A 20205-nucleotide genomic window follows, 5' to 3' on the forward strand; every position below is an offset into this window, starting at 1 on the left:
ACTTTCGACCATAGTAATGCTTTCCAAACCACAACCACCATCTATACGCCAGTTCAGGCACTTCTGGGACTACCCACGTATTCTACAAATTTCACGGAAATAGCCTATCTGTAATTAAACAAACTCAATTTTTTTGTATTTATTTTAACTTATGTTTCACAGGCACTAAGTGCGTTCACCAGAGTTCGACTAATTTCAAAAATTGTTGTATAATTATTGTAGCATAATTTTAAATTCTTACTTTTTATAATTTTACATGTCAATATGACATAATAAAATATTCTTACAACTTACAGTTTAATTCAAATTTGTCATATTAAGTTTCCTGTATGGGTCGGAAACATGGACATTACGCAAAAATGATGAAAAACTACTAGAAGCTTTCGAAATGTGGATGTGGAGAAGAATGGAGAGAATTGGCTGGGTCGAACGCAAAACGAATGAGAGGGTGTTAGAAATGGTGGAGGAGAAAAGAACAATTTTAGCTGTTATTAAGAAGAGGAAGAGAATATGGTTGGAACATTGGCTAAGATGGAACTGTATCATGAGGGGCGTGCTAGAGGGTATGGTGGCGGGAAATAGAAGGAGGGGTGAAGGAAACTATAATTAATGAACAATATCAAAACAGAGAAATTGTTCGTGAAGACGAAAACGTTAGCGCAAGATTGTAGAGCATGGGAGCTTCTCAGCTGCGACAAGTAACCTGCCGCTAATGGCAGAATACCTATGATTATGATTATTGTAATAAAACGTTCTAAATAAAACTTAATTTCAAACCTTTCTCTCTGCTCAATGTGTTATCATGTAACTTTCCATCAACTGCTTCCCTTATTCTTTTATATCCATGGGTGGGTCTACATATAACTGACGCATTCCAAACAAAATTTTATGCTTTTCTCATAGTGCATGTTGCACTAATGCTGACTTCTTTGGTTGATTTATTCTCGTATATATTAGGGATGGCCACAAAGTTCCGGTTCCGGGGGAACCGGTTCTCGGAGATCCGGTTCTGGAACCGGTTCCAGACCTGGATCCGAAAACCCGGTTCCAGAACCTGATCTTAGGAACCGGTTCCAGACCTGGATCCGAAAACCCGGTTCCAGAACCGCATCTTAAGAACCAGTTCTAGATCTGGATCTGAAAACCCGGTTCCAGAACCGGATCTTAGGAACCGGTTCCAGACCTGGATCCGAAAGCCCCCAAAGACCCGTAAAGGAGGCAAAAAGTTCACCTTTAAAGAAATGCAAAGAGGACCATGCTCTTGTGCCTTCCCCGCCCAGACCCGCTTGTGCCCCCAGAAAATAATTTTGGTCCACCAGTGGGTGTTTAGCCAAATGAGTTGGCCAGTTTGCCTGTTTAGCCAATGAGTCTGCCACTTATCCAGTTTATTTAGCCAAATGAGACAAGCTGCCGCCGCCTGGGAGCCTGCCTGCCGCTTCCACCATTTCATCTAGCATACTGTTCACAACCTGCCAGCAGCTAGAGTTTAGCGTAGGAATGGTCATAAAGTTTCGGTTCCAGCGGAACCGGTTCTTGGAGATCCAGTTTTCAGAACCGGTTCCAGACCTGGATCCGAAGAACCGGTTCCAGACCTGGATCCGAAGAACCGGTTCCAGACCTGGATCCGAAAAACCGGTTCCGGAACCGGATCCATTTAGACCCGAAAACCGGTTCCACCAGGAACCGATTCTGGCCATCCCTAGTATATATGTCTTGTATGCTCCAAATATCTGGTTGAAATTGTGCGTCCTGTTTGACCAATGTGTGGTATTGAATAAACATCTGAAATGTCTAATAGTGTTTTGTCTTTCACGGAACCAAGGCCGGATTTAGGGGATTTAGGGGCACGTGCACCCCCTTTCGTTGTAAATATACACTATCTAAAATGAGAAACTAACTGAAAATAGCAACACTTTCGTTGGATTCTGTACGATATAAGTATCCACTATATTCCATGAGTCCGTGACTAAAGAAATTCCTGATCTGAAACAGTAAGCTATATATATATATATATATATATATATATATATATATATATATATATATATATATACTGAAAATTATAACGATACAAAGCGGCGTAAAGCGTTGGCTTTGTATTCGGAAAGTCTCGTGGCTTTGATTCCCGGGACCAGACGCTGAGCATTTTCAGGGCAAATTTCTCATTCACACAGATGCCTAAAGGCATTTTTTTTTTTAAAAAAAAAATCAAATTTAATTCAAATGTACTGGTAGTTATTGGTGCAACACCCATCAGAAAATTCTGGATCCAGCCCTGCACGGAGCATACTGTTTGTTTTATATTTAACGATATAATATGAACTTTTACTATTTAATAGACAACTTATTGGAAATATTGCTCTAATATTATGCTGTTATTTATGCAGTGGCAGTTCGACGGAAAACTAATTTTGTAAGGTGAGCCAAAGAATGGGACAGTGCAATTTTTGGGAACAAAGAGCCCAGTTTCTGGCTGCCCATCCCAGCTCATATTGAAAACATTAATAAAGAAAGAAATAAATCAGTCAGAAGCAGTATCTCATTCCTTTCTTCTCCGGATTGCCTAGTGCACGGTTTCTCAACCTGAGGACCGCCAAGATAAGCGGAAGAGATAAATATATTTAGAATCTAATACCGGAAAATATTTTAGAATATTATTTTGAATTTTGTTCTCACAGGCATATTTTTATTTTTATACATATTGTTAAGAACAACAAAAAATTGGTCTATTACTGTAAACACTTTCAACAGAAGCAAAGTTTTTTAGAAATCAATTTAAATGAAAGAGGTACCATATGAAACTAATGACAATTGTATATTGAAATACCAGAAAAATAGAAATGCAACAAAACCTGCATATTGAAATGCAATTAAAATTGAAAGCTAATGAGATACTTGAGCATGGTATGATTTCACTAGTGAAGCAATGTCCGGTTTAATATTCATGGTGCACATTATGAAGTCATTTAAAATGCTCAATAACTTTTTTAACAACTTTCCAAGCTTATTTAAAAAAAAAAATTAGGAATCACATTTTCTATCATATGACCCAAATTAAGTTTTCAAACAGCCTCCATTTTGAAACAATATATGGGATCGGATTTAACATTTGTAATATGAATGAGCTGACCAACTTCGGTTTTAATCCATTCGCTTTTAGGGAATTTACTATATCCACTATACATATACAAGAAATGGAATTTACTATTATAGAAATACGTAGATGGATATCGTAAGATCTTCGCAATAGGCATATTAAAAAGCCCACACAAACTTATTACAAATCAGAAATTATAAGGTGTCACTGCCAAAAGGATGTGAGCAAATGGGGGTCATAATAGGAATTACGTTGGGAACCAATGGCCTAGTGGAACTAAGAGAAACTGTTGAAATCCTATCGTGAGACTTCAAGATTGTAAACTGCTTACTTAAGCTGGCCTGTTCTATGGATAGAATATAACCATTCTTAATGAAGGATGTAACAGGGAAAATTGAGGCAAGATTTCTGACGTTCCCCGCTTGTGGCACCTACATTGTCATGTGAAACGTTTTTGTGTTCTTTTACAGTTTTAAATATGTGGTATACAGGTGTTGGCAACTGAGCATTGTGTGCAGAATGGTTGTTATAAATCCAAATGTTTTACACAGTTCATTGAACACACCTACCTCTATTATGCTCTTCAAAATACCTTAAAGTAAAGTTCTAAAAAGAAAAAAAAAGAAAAAAAGGACCTGTTCTCAATGTAATGATACTAGCTGAACCTGCATTATTTCCACAGCGCACAGTTCTAATATGAGCGTGAATATTCTTCCCACTTCTCATTATATCTGTGCAAGTTCCTTTACGGACACAAGTAAAAGACAGGAAGACTCTCAAAGGGAGTCAATTGCTATAGACAAACATATACATGTAGTATTTTAATATATAGAATGCTGGGGGGGGGGGGGTTGTGACAAACTTGGATAACTGATAGATGATACCAAATGCATTTTTTTTCTTGTCATTCCATTTCCGAGTACGCCTCATTGTGGGTCTACAAGCCTTCGGAGTTGCCAGCTTGCAATAGGTTTTCTCATACAGATCTAAGCAGAGCGCCTGAAATTTCGTCAACCCGCTATACGTAGCTCCTCTACTGGTTGCCTTTCACAAGAGTATCAACCTTAAAGTCCTAGTGTGGCAATATTAAACTAATATGGTCAAAACGACGCCTAAAATGTGGAATAGAAAAATAAAGACATGTTTTTTCTTTCTTTTTTTTTAATGAATAAGAACTGGCAAATTGGAATCGACCAGCGAAAACAGCACATTTCTAGCACTTGTAGTTTCCGAGATCTCATTGTCGAAAGGATTGGAGACAAACATATCAACTTTTCTAGCAATTGCGACATGATAGTAGACATGGTAAAAGTATCTTATGTGAACATGAATAGAGTGTTTACCTGCTGCAAGTGGTGGAAGAATGATGCTTATATTAAATACAGGTAGAAATCAACACAAAATGAGGTTCAGTACTTACCCTGAGAATAAGTCTAACGGACAATAGGAACTATGACTTCTTGTTCTTCCCATTTTGAACTGGAAAAACGAATTAAATATTGCTTTAAAAATTATAAATAACAAAGTTCAACATTTCTACAACAATTATTTGGCAATGAAAAAACAAGCAGGACTGAAAGTATTTAAAACCACTAACTATATCTTTATTATTATTATTAAACAATACACTTGATTTTGTAGCAAGAAGTATATTTATTGGCACTAGTATTCACTCTATTTTACTGCGAATACATGTGGTTATGAAATCATTCAACTAGTCAGGGTTCAAATCAGCGGGAGAGAGATGGCGAATTTCCCCGGATTGTCAAAGAATTTCCTCCTTGCCAGGGAAACATTTCTCCCACTGCATATAAATTATGTAAAAAAAATCTTTATAATATGGAAAAGTTTTCCACATTCGTACAACAGCTTAATTCCATCCCTAGAAAATGGTAAATAATGGTTAAATCCTGTGAATACAGTCTTGAAAGAAAAGAGGTGGTCAGAAGATACATGAGATCGAGCAAGAAGAAAACAAATCATCAGAAATGTTGTCTCTGCAAAGAAGGTAAAGAAAATGCTAGACAGGTCTGCACTGTATACATCGAGTGACGAAAATACGGGGATAAATTACGAAATCCAACTTCTTCCATTGAACGGAACAGAAGAGTTTACATAAAGACGGGATTAAAAACTTGATTGAAAACTTACCTGGGATAAAGAAGTGTAAATACTCGTTAAGGAACCTTTCAAATGTAAATACTAACAGAAATTTTAGAAATGATTTTAAAGAAATGGATCAAAAGATTATGATCCTGGCCAAGGAGTTTAGGAATGATAAAAAAAATGCACAAAAAGACTGCGATCTTGAAAAATAATTAGTTTTTGGATCAGGGGCCACAAAAGTTTTGAACGGCCTCTAAATCGAATTTTCATATTTTTTGCGGAATAAGTACATCATGCTGAGTTAAGTGTTAGTTTAGATTTGGCTACACTATATGCAGTTCTCCAGATATAAGGCCTAAAAGAAAAGTTTTGCCTGAAATATATTGGATCTTTTGACCCAGAAACGGTTAGTGACTGAAAGACTTACATCAATAGAAGACCATGACTTAATGTTAGTAAATATGTGCTGTTGTCAAAGTGGTTTCGTCTACTTCTAGTGTTGCCACGAGACGAGACATTTCTCGTGTCTCGTCTCGTCTCGTCTCGTAAACGAGACGAGACACGAGACGAGACAGAACATTTTAGACGAGACACGAGACGAGACAGGCTACTTGTCCCGTCTCGAAAACGAGACGAGACACGAGACGAGACGGGATGTCTCTTGAAATGTCTCGTCTCGTCTCGTGTCTCGAAAATGAAAACGCTGGCGGAAATGGCCAAGATTGAAATTGCCAATAGTCATATAGATTGCAAAAGGAGAAGACATGTTTGTGTGAAAACATGTTGAAAGCCTTCATAGAAAAGTGTCCTCTGTCTATTGAATGAAACAATCGTGATATATGAGCTTCCAGGAATATCATCCTTAATGTCTTGTCCCCAATTCCCCTTGCTGTAAACTGAGGAATTCTCATTTTTTCATTTCTGGCTGGAATGATGTCAAACAAAATCAAAGACAGGGAAGATTTTTACAAGGTCAAGAAACCGAACTACCACGACCATCTATTCAATTTGAAAACTGGATAAGGTCTACACTCATTACAGGCTGTAGTTGAAAGTTCTGCCTGAGATGGCGGAAGAAAACAGAACACACTACACTTGTCTTTATTCTCTGGTGGCGGTATTCTTTTTGCTATATGAACCGAAAACGGCAATTGAAGTATGTCATCTTGCAACTAAAATTTTGTCTTCTCTCTCTCTCTCTCTTTCTCTCTCTCTCTCTCACACACACACACACACATACACATAAAAACACACTTTCACCATTTTACCAATCGCTCGCTTATTATACAGCAGTCATGTTGTAAAATTCACCTCTTTGTTTGCAAGGCGGTCGAGGGACAAAAAAAGCAAAGATATTATCGAAGAACCCTTCAAATTGGTTGCTTTCGGCAAATTTATGATACTAACAATAACACTTTAGGTGAAGAGGTTTTACAGGGGGACCTTCGTTTTGTTACGCGGAAATGTTTGATCTGACCTCTGCGAAATTGCCCTCTGCTTCCATGTTCAGAGGAGGGGAATACTTCCCTTTCCTAGTGAATAATATTCATTAGGACCTAAATTATCTTCAGAAATGGTTTCTTACAGAGTGTAAAGAACATTTGGTATAATATTCATGGGACTCCGTTGAAAGCAGAAAATATCATGAGAATGATCAAAATTCGAACATTAAAGAACACAATTAACAGAAAAGAAATAGGATACCCATAATTTTAAACCTGCTATAAAATGTATATCCTATATTCTTACTAATTTCTTACTCCCATGAAAGTATCCTGGGGAGGATATTCTCTCCAATTTTTTCAGACTGAAATCCTTTTACCCCGTACGATTTCGCCTCCTGACACAATACGAAAAAACAGATGCTGTTAAAATCCATACACATGACCCTTCCGGGACTCAACCCGGGGCCTTCAAGCCGATGGTCTATCACCGCAGACCGCTCGGCTTGGTATGAAGATGTACGTTGTATGATTGCGAATAGATCACGACAATATAAGAAACTTTAATCCAAAATGGCCACCCAAAAATCAACTACTTTTTTAGACCACTAGCTAATCTGGGTGTACTGTCATGACTTTGTTACACAAACGGGGCAACCACCATATAGTGGCACACACCCCGCGGTTATGGGAACAGATTTGTACCATGGAGGTGAAGACTGGCCCCAAGCATTCTTTGGTCCGATGTGTCTTTCAGCTCCCATTACTATGGCACTTTAAGTAGAGCTTACTGTGCAGTAACATATAACATTTCAATCAAATACTTTCTATTACTAAATAAAATTATTTGGTTCCGAGCTTTTTTTTTTTTTTAAAAAAAAAAGAATAATTGCAACAAATCTAAATATGCTAAAATGGAAAGTAGTTTTTGGATTGGTATGGAAACCTAAAGGCTGGAATATATGAAATCAAAGTGTACACATATATCTATCTCTCTATTTATCTATATATCTTTCCATCTCTCTCTCTCTCTCTCTCTCTCTATATATATATATATATATATATATATATATATATATATATATATATATATATATACAGTGGCGGATTCAAGAGAGGGGCTATAGGGGCTATAGCCCCCCCTTGACGCTTAGGCATACACTGGATAAAATGGGCTTCGATCCTGCTTTACACTGGATAAAACGGCAAAATATGGTTTAGCCTCTCCCTTGATCATATCCTGGATCCGCCCCTGTATATATATATATACAGACACTATAAAGCAAGTGGGCTGCACTGCTATACAAATTTTGATCAAGGTTGTGCTTATGTTGGTCTTTAGTCGGTTTCTTAATGATTTGCACCCGCTGAACACGAGTATGACAGTTACTTTCCCGTAATGTCAAAATTTGTAGTGCTATAAGCATATTAGATTTTACTCAAACAGTAATATATTTTACAATTGTGTCTTATAGGAACATGGAATTACAAACATAACACATTTTGGACATCAACTTTCTCGGCAACAAAAATCTACATAACAATACATAAATACTAAAATATATGAATATTACATTTCTTATAAAAATTATATACAAAAGTACTGAGATTGGAGGAAAGTGTTCATCAAGTACTGGAATTCCGTAGTCAAAAGTGAAAGTTAGTGGTTCTTTTTCTTTTGTGGGAAACGTTTACTTCGTCATGGACTAACCCCCAAATATAATCACCCATCATTGCACAGTCCCACCTTTCTTGGTATCTGCTTTCCATTACCTCAATGCCCTTATGGAAACGTTCTCCTGCTCTTCGCTAACATCTCCTTAATTCTCCCTAAAGAAATCCACGAAGTAGAATTTTAAAGACATTCTACATCAAAATGCTCGATATTGATCAATGAGTGTCTTAACTTGGTGTTCAAACGCTTCACTTCGGTTCTGCACAAGAAATCCCGTCACCAATTTATGAAAGGCCCCCCCAAGCGTTTCTTTCCAACTCCGTCATTTTTTGTTTAAGTGGACCACTATTAAGCATGACATGAATCTGAGGCCCTGTGAAAATGCCAGCCAGAACTTTTGCCTCGGATAAAGCTGGAAGCATTTGTTTGATACATTGTAGGGCAGGTGAATTGCGACCCAGAGCTTTCACAAATTGTTTTGCCAATCCCAGGTTAATATGTAATGTTGGCATGAGAATCTTCTCCCTGGGCACTAATGCTTCATTTATCACATTATGTGTTCCTGGAATAAGCTCCGTTCTTTCAGACCACGTGGTTTGATCATAATGCTGGTTAGTTGTCCGACTGTCCCACAGACATAGAAAGCAGGAATATTTAGTATAACCACTTTGCAACCCAAGAAGAAAACCAATAATTTTGAAATCCCCACACACGTCCCATTGATGTTCCTTATATTTTGTTTTCTCCAAAATCAGCTTCACACTTGAATAACTCTATTTAATCAATTTACAATTCTGCTATGTATCTTTAGAATCTATATTCTCTGTTTCGTACTCCGAACAATTATCTTTAATAACAAATGCGATACCACCTAGCGAGTATCGAAGTAAAAGAACAAAAATTATTCTGCATAAATCAGTATAGGAGAAAAATAAAACATGCTTATATCATTGAAAATATTGACACTACATAAAAATAAGTGCCAAATTCGTGTTCAGGGGGTCAAAATACATAAAAATCCATCAAGAAATAATAATAAGCAAAATTTTGTATACCAGTGTAGTATACGATAATGTCGGGGATGGTGACACCTTTACATCGAACTTTGCTTGTCGTGTAAACATTATTTGACATTAGTGTCTTCATCTTCGACGTACCTATGAGCAATTTACTGTATATTCGTGTATTGAAACTGGTGAAACAAATTTCAATGTTTCAGAATGTTAAAAAAAAAAAGCCAGGGTCGAGAAGCCTCAGACAACTAACAGCAGAGATATATTATCTTGTAAACTATTTCTCCTTGCCTCGTGAGCTTATTTGAATTTATTTTTAAGACCTTTAGGCAACTTTGGCCCACCCCGAATGGATGTTGATGGGAAAATTAGTGGAATGAAGAAAGTGGTAGGATACTAGACAACTTCGAGAAAACACACACATACGAACAATGAAATGAAATCTTTGAGTTTTACGTCCCACGGTTATGCCGGTTAGGCTAAAGCAGACGGTGATGATGAATAATGAATGAAATGGTGGAATGAAGAAAGTGGGAGGAAACGGGAGAACCCCGAGAAAACCTACGCACACGGTGTTTGTCCACCACAAAGTTCACTTGGCGGGGGCTGGTATCGAACCCGAGACTCCAAGCACCAGAGGTGAACGCTCTACCACTGACCTACCGCGGCCCCCACACACATTCGACGTTTGTCCACCACAAAGCTCACATGGCACTAACCGAGATCGAACCGACTACCACATACACCAGAGCCAGGCTTCACGGTGTAGCTACCGTGACATTTCTTGTCTTGTGTGTTCTGGGTAATACTTGTAACTTAGTTGTATCTTGATTAGCATGGTGCAGTCTGCTACATTTTACTTTCGTTCCCATGGTATGCTGCTATATTTTTTACGAGACAACACGAGACAAAACGAGACGAGACGAGACGAGACGGGACAGAACCTATCGAGACGAGACACGAGACGGGACGAGCACATTTTTTCGAGACGAGACACGAGACGAGACACGCTTTACACGAGACGAGACGAGACAGCCTAAAGTCTCGTCTCGTCTCGTCTCATGGCAACACTATCTACTTCACACATTGTGACCATTAAAATTATAGTTTACATTGTTGAATAGAATAATAGTATGCAGTAGCGTATTTAAGGGTGCTTCCGGGCTTAATCCCCCGAAATTTTATTTAATATTTTAAAGTAAATGAAATATTGTATCTTTCAGAATTTTCAAATTTCCAAGAATAAAGTTAGCAAAGCCCCCCTGCCCCCCAAAAAATCGTAAAAACGCCACTGATGGTATCTAAGTCTCATCTCACACAAAAATTAGTTCAATTAATTGTGAATCCACATACACGATTATAATAAAAAAAGACTTTGTCCCCCAACAAAGAAAATCCAGCTGCTTCACAAGAAAATTGACCAACTATTCGCATGAAGATCGCATACTTGTACTCTGCGACACTGGAATTTTGATATCTACAAAATGCCAGGTTATCGAAACTCCATCGAGATATCGAAAATTGAACTATCGATCGGTATGATGCTTTTGTATTATTAATACGATATTTGAAAGTATCACCCATCTCTACATATGTTCAAGCATCTTTATAAACAAAAATTTTAATTTCTGAAGAGTTGAGACGCGTTGTCAAAACAAAGAAAACTAAACAAAAAGAATTCGTGCTAACCTCGTAAAAGAAAGCAAAAACGTGCTAGGAAAGTGGCTGATATATCCTGATATTCATTTTAAGTAATGGATAACGGAATTCTACAAACATTTACGCCTTCGCGAACCGTTAAGAGTTATGATAGCACCAACATCAATTATTTATTGTTATTGTTTTTTTTTTTTATCATTCTGTCTTTCCGTTCATTTATAATTTGTGATTAAGAAGAAGAAGAAAGTTAGCTGCGAAATAACACTACTTTGTTCTTTGTTAATTAGTTGGATAACCACAGTCTTCTTAACTTCAGTTCTCGTTGAAATTACTGCTACATTGATCTCTTACAGGTAATCGGTTGCGCTCTTATATACGAGGGGTTCCCCAAAAGAAATTGAACTTATTTTTTTGAAGTTATTTATTCACATTTTAAGCACAAACCTTCAATTCCCCTTCAAAGTACTCTCCACTTGCACTAATACACTTGTCTAATCTTTTATTCAATTTTTCAAAACATTGTTTAAATTCACCTGTTGTGATTTTTTTCTTCACCTCAGCAACATCTTTCCTTTCATGTCTCTTTTCGTACCAAGTTTCGTCACCTGTGACATTTAAAAAAAAAAAAAGTTTGGATCATTATGGGACTTTTCTTTCAAAGCACAGCATGATTCCACGCGACTTTGCATTTTGTTAAGAAGTCAGTAATCGTGGAACGAATTTACCAGCCACCCTTTTCACATCCAAATCTTCTGTGAAAATTCGCTGCACTGAAGTTACTTCCGACAGTTCCACGATTTCCTCAATGGTCCGTCGTCGATCTTCGTTGATTGTTGCACGAATTTTTTAAACATTTTCATGTGTTCGGGCCGTGAAGGACGACCAGAATGAAGGTTTTCGTCACTTGACATTTCATCATTTGTGAAATGGGAAAACCACTCAAAGACTCGAGTTTTCCCCATAGGATCCACCTTGTACGCCGTTTTTAACATTTCGAGAGATTCTGCTCTACTTGTTCTGAGCAAAAAGCAGAATCTCACGTCAACACGTTGTTCACGAAAATAAGCTATTGCAAAAACGACGATCACACAAAACAGTCGTCATTATAAACTCTGCCAAAACTAGTCCAGACCTGCTTCAGCTACGGCAGTCGCATGTCGTATTACTGACTCAGGAATGTTTACTAAATGTGCTCCTAGGGACAAAACGTGGTACTACAAAAGCTCTGTCCACGAAAACATTAGTTCGGTTTATTTTGGGTACTCCCACGTATAACGTTAAGAAAAATTTGTTGTTTTGTCATTTATTAATTAATTTTCGAAATCTTTGAGTTTTACGTCCCACGGTTATGCCGGTTAGGCTAAAGGAGACGGTGATGATGAGTAATGAATGAAATGGTGGAATGAAGAAAGTGGGAGGAAACGGGAGAACCCCGAGAAAACCCATGCACACGGTGTTTGTCCACCACAAAGTTCACTTGGCGGGGTAATTAATTTTCGAATGTTAAACACGAATTCCAGCGCAGTTTTCTTCGATATTACTGGAAGTATAGTATTACTTATATGTAAATCGGACCCATCTTCCTGCACTTTTTCACTTATTTTCACTTCGAGTAAACTACAGTCCGTCTCAAACCTCTTAGCTTTAACCGTCTGGCGAAAGTCAATGGCGTGCAACTGCGATGTTGTCGGATTCCGTTTCCTTTCGTATACAAATACAACGTGAAACATTCCTTTCGTAAAACACGGCTGAGAGAATGAAACAAAATCTTCGAACGAACAAGATGAAAGAAAAGAAACACTCTTTTAGATTTACTTCTATGTGAAGCAACAAACTAATAATGTAGAATCGTGCTTTCCTCCCTCCCATGTGTTTAGAAACGATTTTCTTTTCTACTAATCATTCGCTAGATTAGACGACGTTTTAGACCACACATAATACTGTATTTCTCCCAAGCATCAAGTATTAGACAACGTCGTATAACTTTCATTGGGTACAGTGAAGAAATGGACACGCCTTAAACGCCGAGAGGTTTGAGCTCGACTTTACTTTCGAGGTTGTCCTTGTTTCTGCACAGTTTGACGTCCAAACTTAAGACGTCCTAATTGATTTGAAGATATGTCCTTTGACAATCGAAAATATATCTACAACACAAACCATTATAATACAGGATTATATATACCAATTAATAAATCACATCCAGTTGAATAAAATGACATGTTTCAGGGTTAATTTTAATGACCAAATCGACAGAAACTAATTTTTATGGTGTAAAAATGATCACTTCTAACAAACGGGCTTAACAGTGGACTAAGAAAGCAATATTCTAGAGACACAGAATGCAGATGGTCATCTAAAAGGTCCATATTATCACTAGCAGTAATACATCCTGTGAACCTAGTCACAGGACCCACAGAATGCTCGGAAACTGCGGACTATATAAATTTGCGGACTGAGCGACGTGGTAGAGCATTGGCTTCGCATTCGGGAGATCGTGAGTTCAATTCCCGCTGCCGACCATCTTGACTGAGTGTTCCTTAGTCCTACCAGGCAAATGCCGGGATGGTACTTATCAAACAGACCCTGGCCAATACTTTCCCAAATCCTTTCTATTGTTATTCTTGTTGTTAGATATCTAGTACAAAATGGCCTCCGAGCTGTATTTGGTGATTTTTAAATAAATTTACTCCACGGCTGTAGGGTCATTTTGTTTTGAATATACAGTATATATACCAGGTTATCATAAAATAAGTATCGCTGTTCAGAGAACTCTCGAGACGTAACCACTCGACCGAATGGAACCCAACTTGGTAGGAATATGTTTGGTAACATGCAGAAGCAATTAGTGTAGAAAATAAAATTAGTTCCAATTTTCGTCACCAGAGGTAATTGTGATTCTGTACAACGCCAAGTAAGTGCAGTGTGGAAGAAAAGCAACACTAGTGATGCTAAATGATAAGAAAGGATGTAATAACCTCTCCAGGTGCTTACTTACGCCTGCGTGTTTCAGTGATACGGGTTTGAGCGCCACCAGGTGCCAGAAGTGAATTGATGGTGATCCGATGTTTGCTTCTTTTTTTCTTCCCACACTCTTTGCCTTGTGATCAGAGTTGTCGTGGGTCAATGAAAATCTGACCCACGATCCACTGACCCACCACCCACCGTGACCAACTCTGACCCACGTCCCACCATCCAGAACCACTCTCTTCCACTATGACCTCCTCTGACTCATCAAAATCCATCGTCATCAACTCTGAACACGATCCAGGGCCTCTTCTGTACTGACTAAAGAGTTTACACTTGTAATAAAACAAGACTGAAATTGTCACTAATCGGAGTTTGAATTTCTAGTCAATCGCTCAAGCACCACTCTGTTACAATAATGGTGGATCTGACCTTTACAATATCAAATGGTAAAGTGTTTATCAATGAGGAAATTGAAGCACTTCGAGGTGGTTGAAAATTCGTGTGTGCCTAAAATATTCTTGTACTAAGAGAGTATTTTTGCAGGTGTTAATTTCTGAACGCATTCCAAAAGAAACTTCTATTCACAGGAAAATACCCCTGTACAATATGGAAAAGGTTATGATTTGTCAGTTCACAGTATTTTTCTCACAAAAGAGTTGAAAAATCAGTTTTTCATAGTGTATAAAGGTGCTCGAGTACCCTCTGTGAGAGCATCTCCATAAAGTATGTTCATAATTGTAATTTGTGTAATCACTAAAACACCACGTTAAATTTAAGTTACAAAATGCATAACTGAAATTATTATGAATATTTATTCAAAGTAGTTTACCTAAAGCAAAGAAGAGACGTATTAAAAAATTAGGTACAAAGTTGAATAACACAAATAAGCCATTAGTAATACAAGTATACATTTTCCATAACTCGTAATTTGCCACCTTAAAATATCTGAAATCGTGTTTATTTCCTGTTGGCCTCCAGAACTTTTTCTTGGTAAATCATCCATAGCGAAATGATGTCCATCCTTCAGCCAAGAAATAACTAGCTCATCTACTTTGAGCATGTCTAGCGGCGGGCCAATAACATTGATGAACAACATGTTAGACAATGTTTGAACAATTAGTCTATTTCTAATATCAATCATCTGCAAATTCATAAGGGGAAATCCCCGTTCGCACTCTGTCATGGAAATTGATAATACTTCTACCCGATTCTGCAACTCCTCATCGACAATCTGCTTGTTAGACTTAAGTCTGGTAACAATTTTTCTCGGTCAGTTTTAAAATACTCAGCAAGAAGTAGCATCTCTCTATCACCATACAACATCTTTTCCATATTGACCAAGTCAGTTGGAAATGTCAACTCATGGAGAACAGAAACTTCATCTACCACACTTATATGAGAACGGATTGTTTCCCCTTCTGTCTTAAAAAAACGGTTGACAAACTTCTTCTAAGATACCAAATAGTAAATATGGTAAGTTTGGGTGATTCCTAATAGTAACTGAATCCGGACATCTTAAGCTTACGTTAATACTGTTCCTCTCATGTGTAATGTGGAGACTTGTTGTGATGCCCATTTGAAGCCCCGTACCTTCATAGTTCAGTGCTGAGTAGAAGTGCAAAGAGTGTTATACGTAATTTCGACAGTGGGGGAAAGAAGAAGAAACAGGAAAGTTCATGCACGTTTTTTGACCTGATGTAACTTTTTAGTGGAATATGTTAAGGTTTTACACAGAAGTGGTTATCAGCAAATTGTTAAGTAAGACATATATCGAAGCGAAGACCCTACTTTACTCGTTGCATATTGAAAGAATTCTATTACTTTGCGAGTGCCTGTTCAACGCGTGCTCAAGTATACACTGCTCAAAACGGGCGAATCCGAACATTTAGGGAAGGGTGAATTCGGACACGTTTATTACGTTAAGCTGAATCCGGCTAATGTGAAATAATAAACTAAGAGGATTCAGAAGACTCTCTCCTCTCTCGCTTCTCCCGTTTATGAGTGTGAAATAGTATGTGAGGTCTATTGCTTATATCTAGCGTCTATTCATTTTTGCCATAAATGGACTCCGAAGAATCACCAGAAAAAGCTATAAAATTATCTTAGGATCTACAAACCCAACTAAATTACAAAATGCTAATCATAAAATGCTCAAAACTTCTACACTACTAAATGGCTACTTCATCTGGTATATTCCCATTTGATCCGCATTCGGGAACATGAATTTCTTTTGTCGAATGAACATGATCCGCCAGTAGCTGGAAACAATTCCCCTTCTGTGTCATCAGACTCATCCTCAAATAAGTCTTAATCGCCTTCAGAATCCTCAGTTAAACAGTTCATATCTTTTCCTGCTGTTGCTTCTTCCAAACCCACATCCCAAAGGCAAGATGTTGCTAAAAGACTAAGTGTCACAAATTGCAGTTTGTTCCAAACTGTCTCCTCAAACACAATCGAAGGTATGGATGAAAACCAGGGGCGTCATTTCAGACTTCTCTTCAGGGGGGCAAGAGCACCACCGACATAAGATTTCCACATTATGTACTAGTATATTAGTAGAGAATCAATTAAAGTATATGCATTTCTCAAACTCTTGGTGGGGGCAATTGCCCCCTCCTGCCCCCCCGCCCTAAGTGACGCCCCTGATGAAAACAACTGTGGATTTTATGGGAAGAATTATTATGCACCATCATCAAGCAAATACGATTCCTGGTTGTCCTGTAATGTGTGTAAGACCTGGTTTCATGAAAGATGTGTGGCAGGTGATAAGGATCTGTATTTTATCTGTGGATGATGTGTCTGAATTATGACTAGTGCTTCACGAAACTGGCAGACGTCATTAACGTAAAAAAAATAATAAAGAAATAAATGCTAGTCTCAGTGCACACTTATTATACATTTTACTAATAATCTAGTTGTTGCTAGCAAAAAAAAAAAAAAAAAGTAGTACAATATAGTTCTAATGGAAACAAATGTGATTACTATGTTTAATGATTAAACACTATAGTGCTAGTTACACTACTGTGCATTTAGCTTATAATTTCAACAGTAATTAGTATAGAAATTGCTATGTTCGTAATTTCTATGTATTTACCATGCATTTGTATTTATATTCTGTACTTATCATATTAGAATGTTACTGTAGCAAGATAGTAAGCCAAAGTATACCTATCATGTATATATCTTCCTCCAAATTTCAGTGTCCGACCCTTCCAAATTTGCAAATCAAAGATTTCGTCAACTTTTAGATTTTTTTTTTATTATTTCTTAACATGCCATTCCAGGAAAACTATTTCAGTTGTACATGCATAGCAACATATCGTTAAATAATATGACGAAGTATTGGATATTTTCGTTTAGCGAGGTAGTAGCAAAAGAAAGAAACATCAAAACTGTCCGGATTCACCCGAACTTACCCTGTATAGCAGCGTTTCCGAACCGGTGTGCCGCGAGGAAATGAAAACAATAATTATATAGGAACCAAATTGCAAGACAGGAAGTATGTGTATTTACTATGAACCTCTACAATGGAAAAAATACTGTAATTGTAATATATTATCGTACATACATTACTACTACATAGATTGTATTCCGAAAACAGAATTTTATTAAATGTTTAAAAATTGTGACGTATATTAACCATGTTAATAAATTATAAGTTTTACACTGTGTTACTTATCTGTACATTTTTAATGTTGAAAAAAGTATTTATTATCATTGTTATGACCATTATTGCTTCTTTATTGTTACAGATTATTTCGTAACTTGAAATTTTAAAATCTCATTCTATCCTTTCGACAAAGCAAACACTCATACAAATTACCGCCATTCTGTTTTAAAAGTACAAGAGATTTATTTGTTCGTTTGTTATTTAGTGATCTTCCGTAGTGAAAGGTTGGATACAGTCTTCGAAAAAGAAAGTGTATTTTTAAAAGACTGAGTCCTATATTTCATTGGAATTGTTTTCTATTTTTAAATTAGAATGAAAAATAAGCATAATGATTTACGATGGAGGAAAACCAGTGATCGAGCTTTATTCTCTGTGAGAAGGTGGTCAGTACTCACAGAAAATATACGACGGTATTTTCTATTTACAAATAATAATAATAATAATAATAATAATAATAATAATAATAATAATAATAATAATAATAATAATAATAATAATAATATCTATGAGTGTGCCGCGAGAATTCAAGTTAGACCCACGTGTGCCCCGAGTTGAAAAAGGTTGGGAAACGCTCCTGTATAGTTTTATTGAAAATCAGAATTTTCCATTTCCTTTTTTTTTTTTCTAGAGAAAGAGTTGTGAATCTTTGTTCCTTTGTGGATAATATTATAAACCATAAAAACTCCAAACCAAACAGATCTTATTTTTCTAAAAAGACTGACTTCTTATATCGAAATAATCCCAACAAATTTATCTGTCTCTGAAGTTCGACTAAAGTGAAAGCCTGTACTAAAATTCTGTTGGGACTCTATTCTGTATTTTTTCCGTAGACAGCCTTTGTTCAGTTCTAATTTTAATTTATCCAACTAATTGCTTCTATTTATTATTAGAAAGAGCAAATATCCCCTTCATTTTTTTATTGCAAATTCTATCTATTAATTTAGTAGAGGTTTGTAGAACATTTTGGTAGCATGATTAGGATTTTCAACAACACTATGTGAACAATGTACTGTATGTGTGGAAATTTTGATGTCTTTTGAAAACGAACAATAGCAGCTTACTTTCGTCCGTTTACAGAAAGAGAAAAGATCAACTAAAAAATTACTTAGAAAAAATGAGATGAAATGAAATCTTTGAGTTTTACGTCCTACGATTATGCCGGCTAGGCTAAAGGAGACGGTGATGATGAGAGATGAATGAAATAGTGGAATGAAGAAAGTGGGAGAACCCCGAGGAAACCCACGCACACGGTGTTTGCTCACCACAAAGTTCACTTGGTGGGGGCTGGAATCAAACCCAGGACCCCTAGCAATAGAGGTGAACGCTCTACCACTGAGCCACCGCGGCCCCCAAATCATAAATATTGATTCATTAACGTTTATTGTATTATAAAATTAAGATATAAGAATCGGACACCTTTAAAGCATATTTTATATATATATATTAAAAGACCGCACATTATTATAATAATTGTTGTTAATAATAATAATAATAATAATAATAATAATAATAATAATAATAATAATAATAATAATAATAACATAAAAGTAGAGAACATTACTTGCTGATCTTTGTTTCAAAAGAACCAGAATCACGAAAATTTGCGTAAAACGATATAATTTCTCTGACGCAGTGTAGATTCCATGAGAATCAACAGTAAAAATTTAGCAACTATAAGACGTTATTCCTTTTCACAAGGTTGGATTCCAAAGCCATTGTGTTCCAAAAGGATTCCGATACAAAGATAACAAGCAGAGGCTTAGTAATTGAAGAAAAAAAGTCGCTTGAAACGAGGCCAAACAGAGGCAGCTGCAGAACGAAGTGCAGAAGGCCTCGAGCACCGCTCAACGCTATTATCCATTCTCTGCTGCGTTTCCATTTCCATGGGCACAGGGCAACAATGTGGGACAACTCCAACTATACACAAAAGAACTGAAGTTATCAACAACTGGAAGCACCATCTTCTTAATAAGTACAGTTTTTTTTTCGAGGTAAAATACCTTCGGACAATAACACAAAGAACACTGAAATATTGAAGTTGTACAGAATGCATCTATCTAAACTGTTATCCTTTGTTGAGGAAATTTTATATTTTCATTACTAAGTGCCTATAAACTACAGAAGATCTGTATTGCTTTATACTCGGACGGATTGAGTTCCAACCCAGTGTGGTTGATCATCCTGAGCTTTCCATAGCTTCTAAATTCGAAAAGGAGGGCCGCGGTGGCTGCGTGGTAGGGCACTCATCTCTGGTGCATGGGGTCCTTGGTTCAATCCCAGCTCGCGCTAAGTAAGCTTTGTGGTGGCCAAACGCCGCGTGCGTAGTTTTTCTCGGGGTTCTCCCGTTTTCTCCCACTTTGTTCATTCCACCATTTCACCCACTTCTCCCCACCACTGTTTCTTTAGCCTAGCCGACATAAGCGTAGGTCGTAAAAAAGATTTCATTTTTTTCAATTCCAAAGAGAGAACGCCGGGATTGTACGTTAACTGTAACCCCTCGTAACTGTTAATATACATTAATGTTTTGCTGTAAATATAGGGATTTGCTAATAAAAAATTAAATCTTTGAGCTTTAC

The 20205-nt window shown here is 37.0% G+C and overlaps 1 protein-coding gene across 7 annotated transcripts in view; it reads right to left on the bottom strand.

Moving 5' to 3' along the window:
* The window catches only part of Ipk1 (Inositol phosphate kinase 1), a 794094-nt gene that overhangs the window by 122999 nt on the left and 650890 nt on the right, over positions 1–20205 (bottom strand). For all 7 annotated transcript variants that reach the window (XM_081761268.1, XM_081761270.1, XM_081761269.1 and 4 more), the window contains one exon: positions 4518–4576. In XM_081761268.1, the coding sequence (XP_081617394.1) occupies positions 4518–4576 (59 nt within the window). The remainder of the gene's footprint in view (positions 1–4517; positions 4577–20205) is intronic.

This window comes from Thermobia domestica, chromosome 6 (genome assembly GCF_964235325.1).
Source record: "Thermobia domestica chromosome 6, izTheDome1.hap1.1, whole genome shotgun sequence".
NCBI lineage: Eukaryota > Metazoa > Arthropoda > Insecta > Zygentoma > Lepismatidae > Thermobia > Thermobia domestica.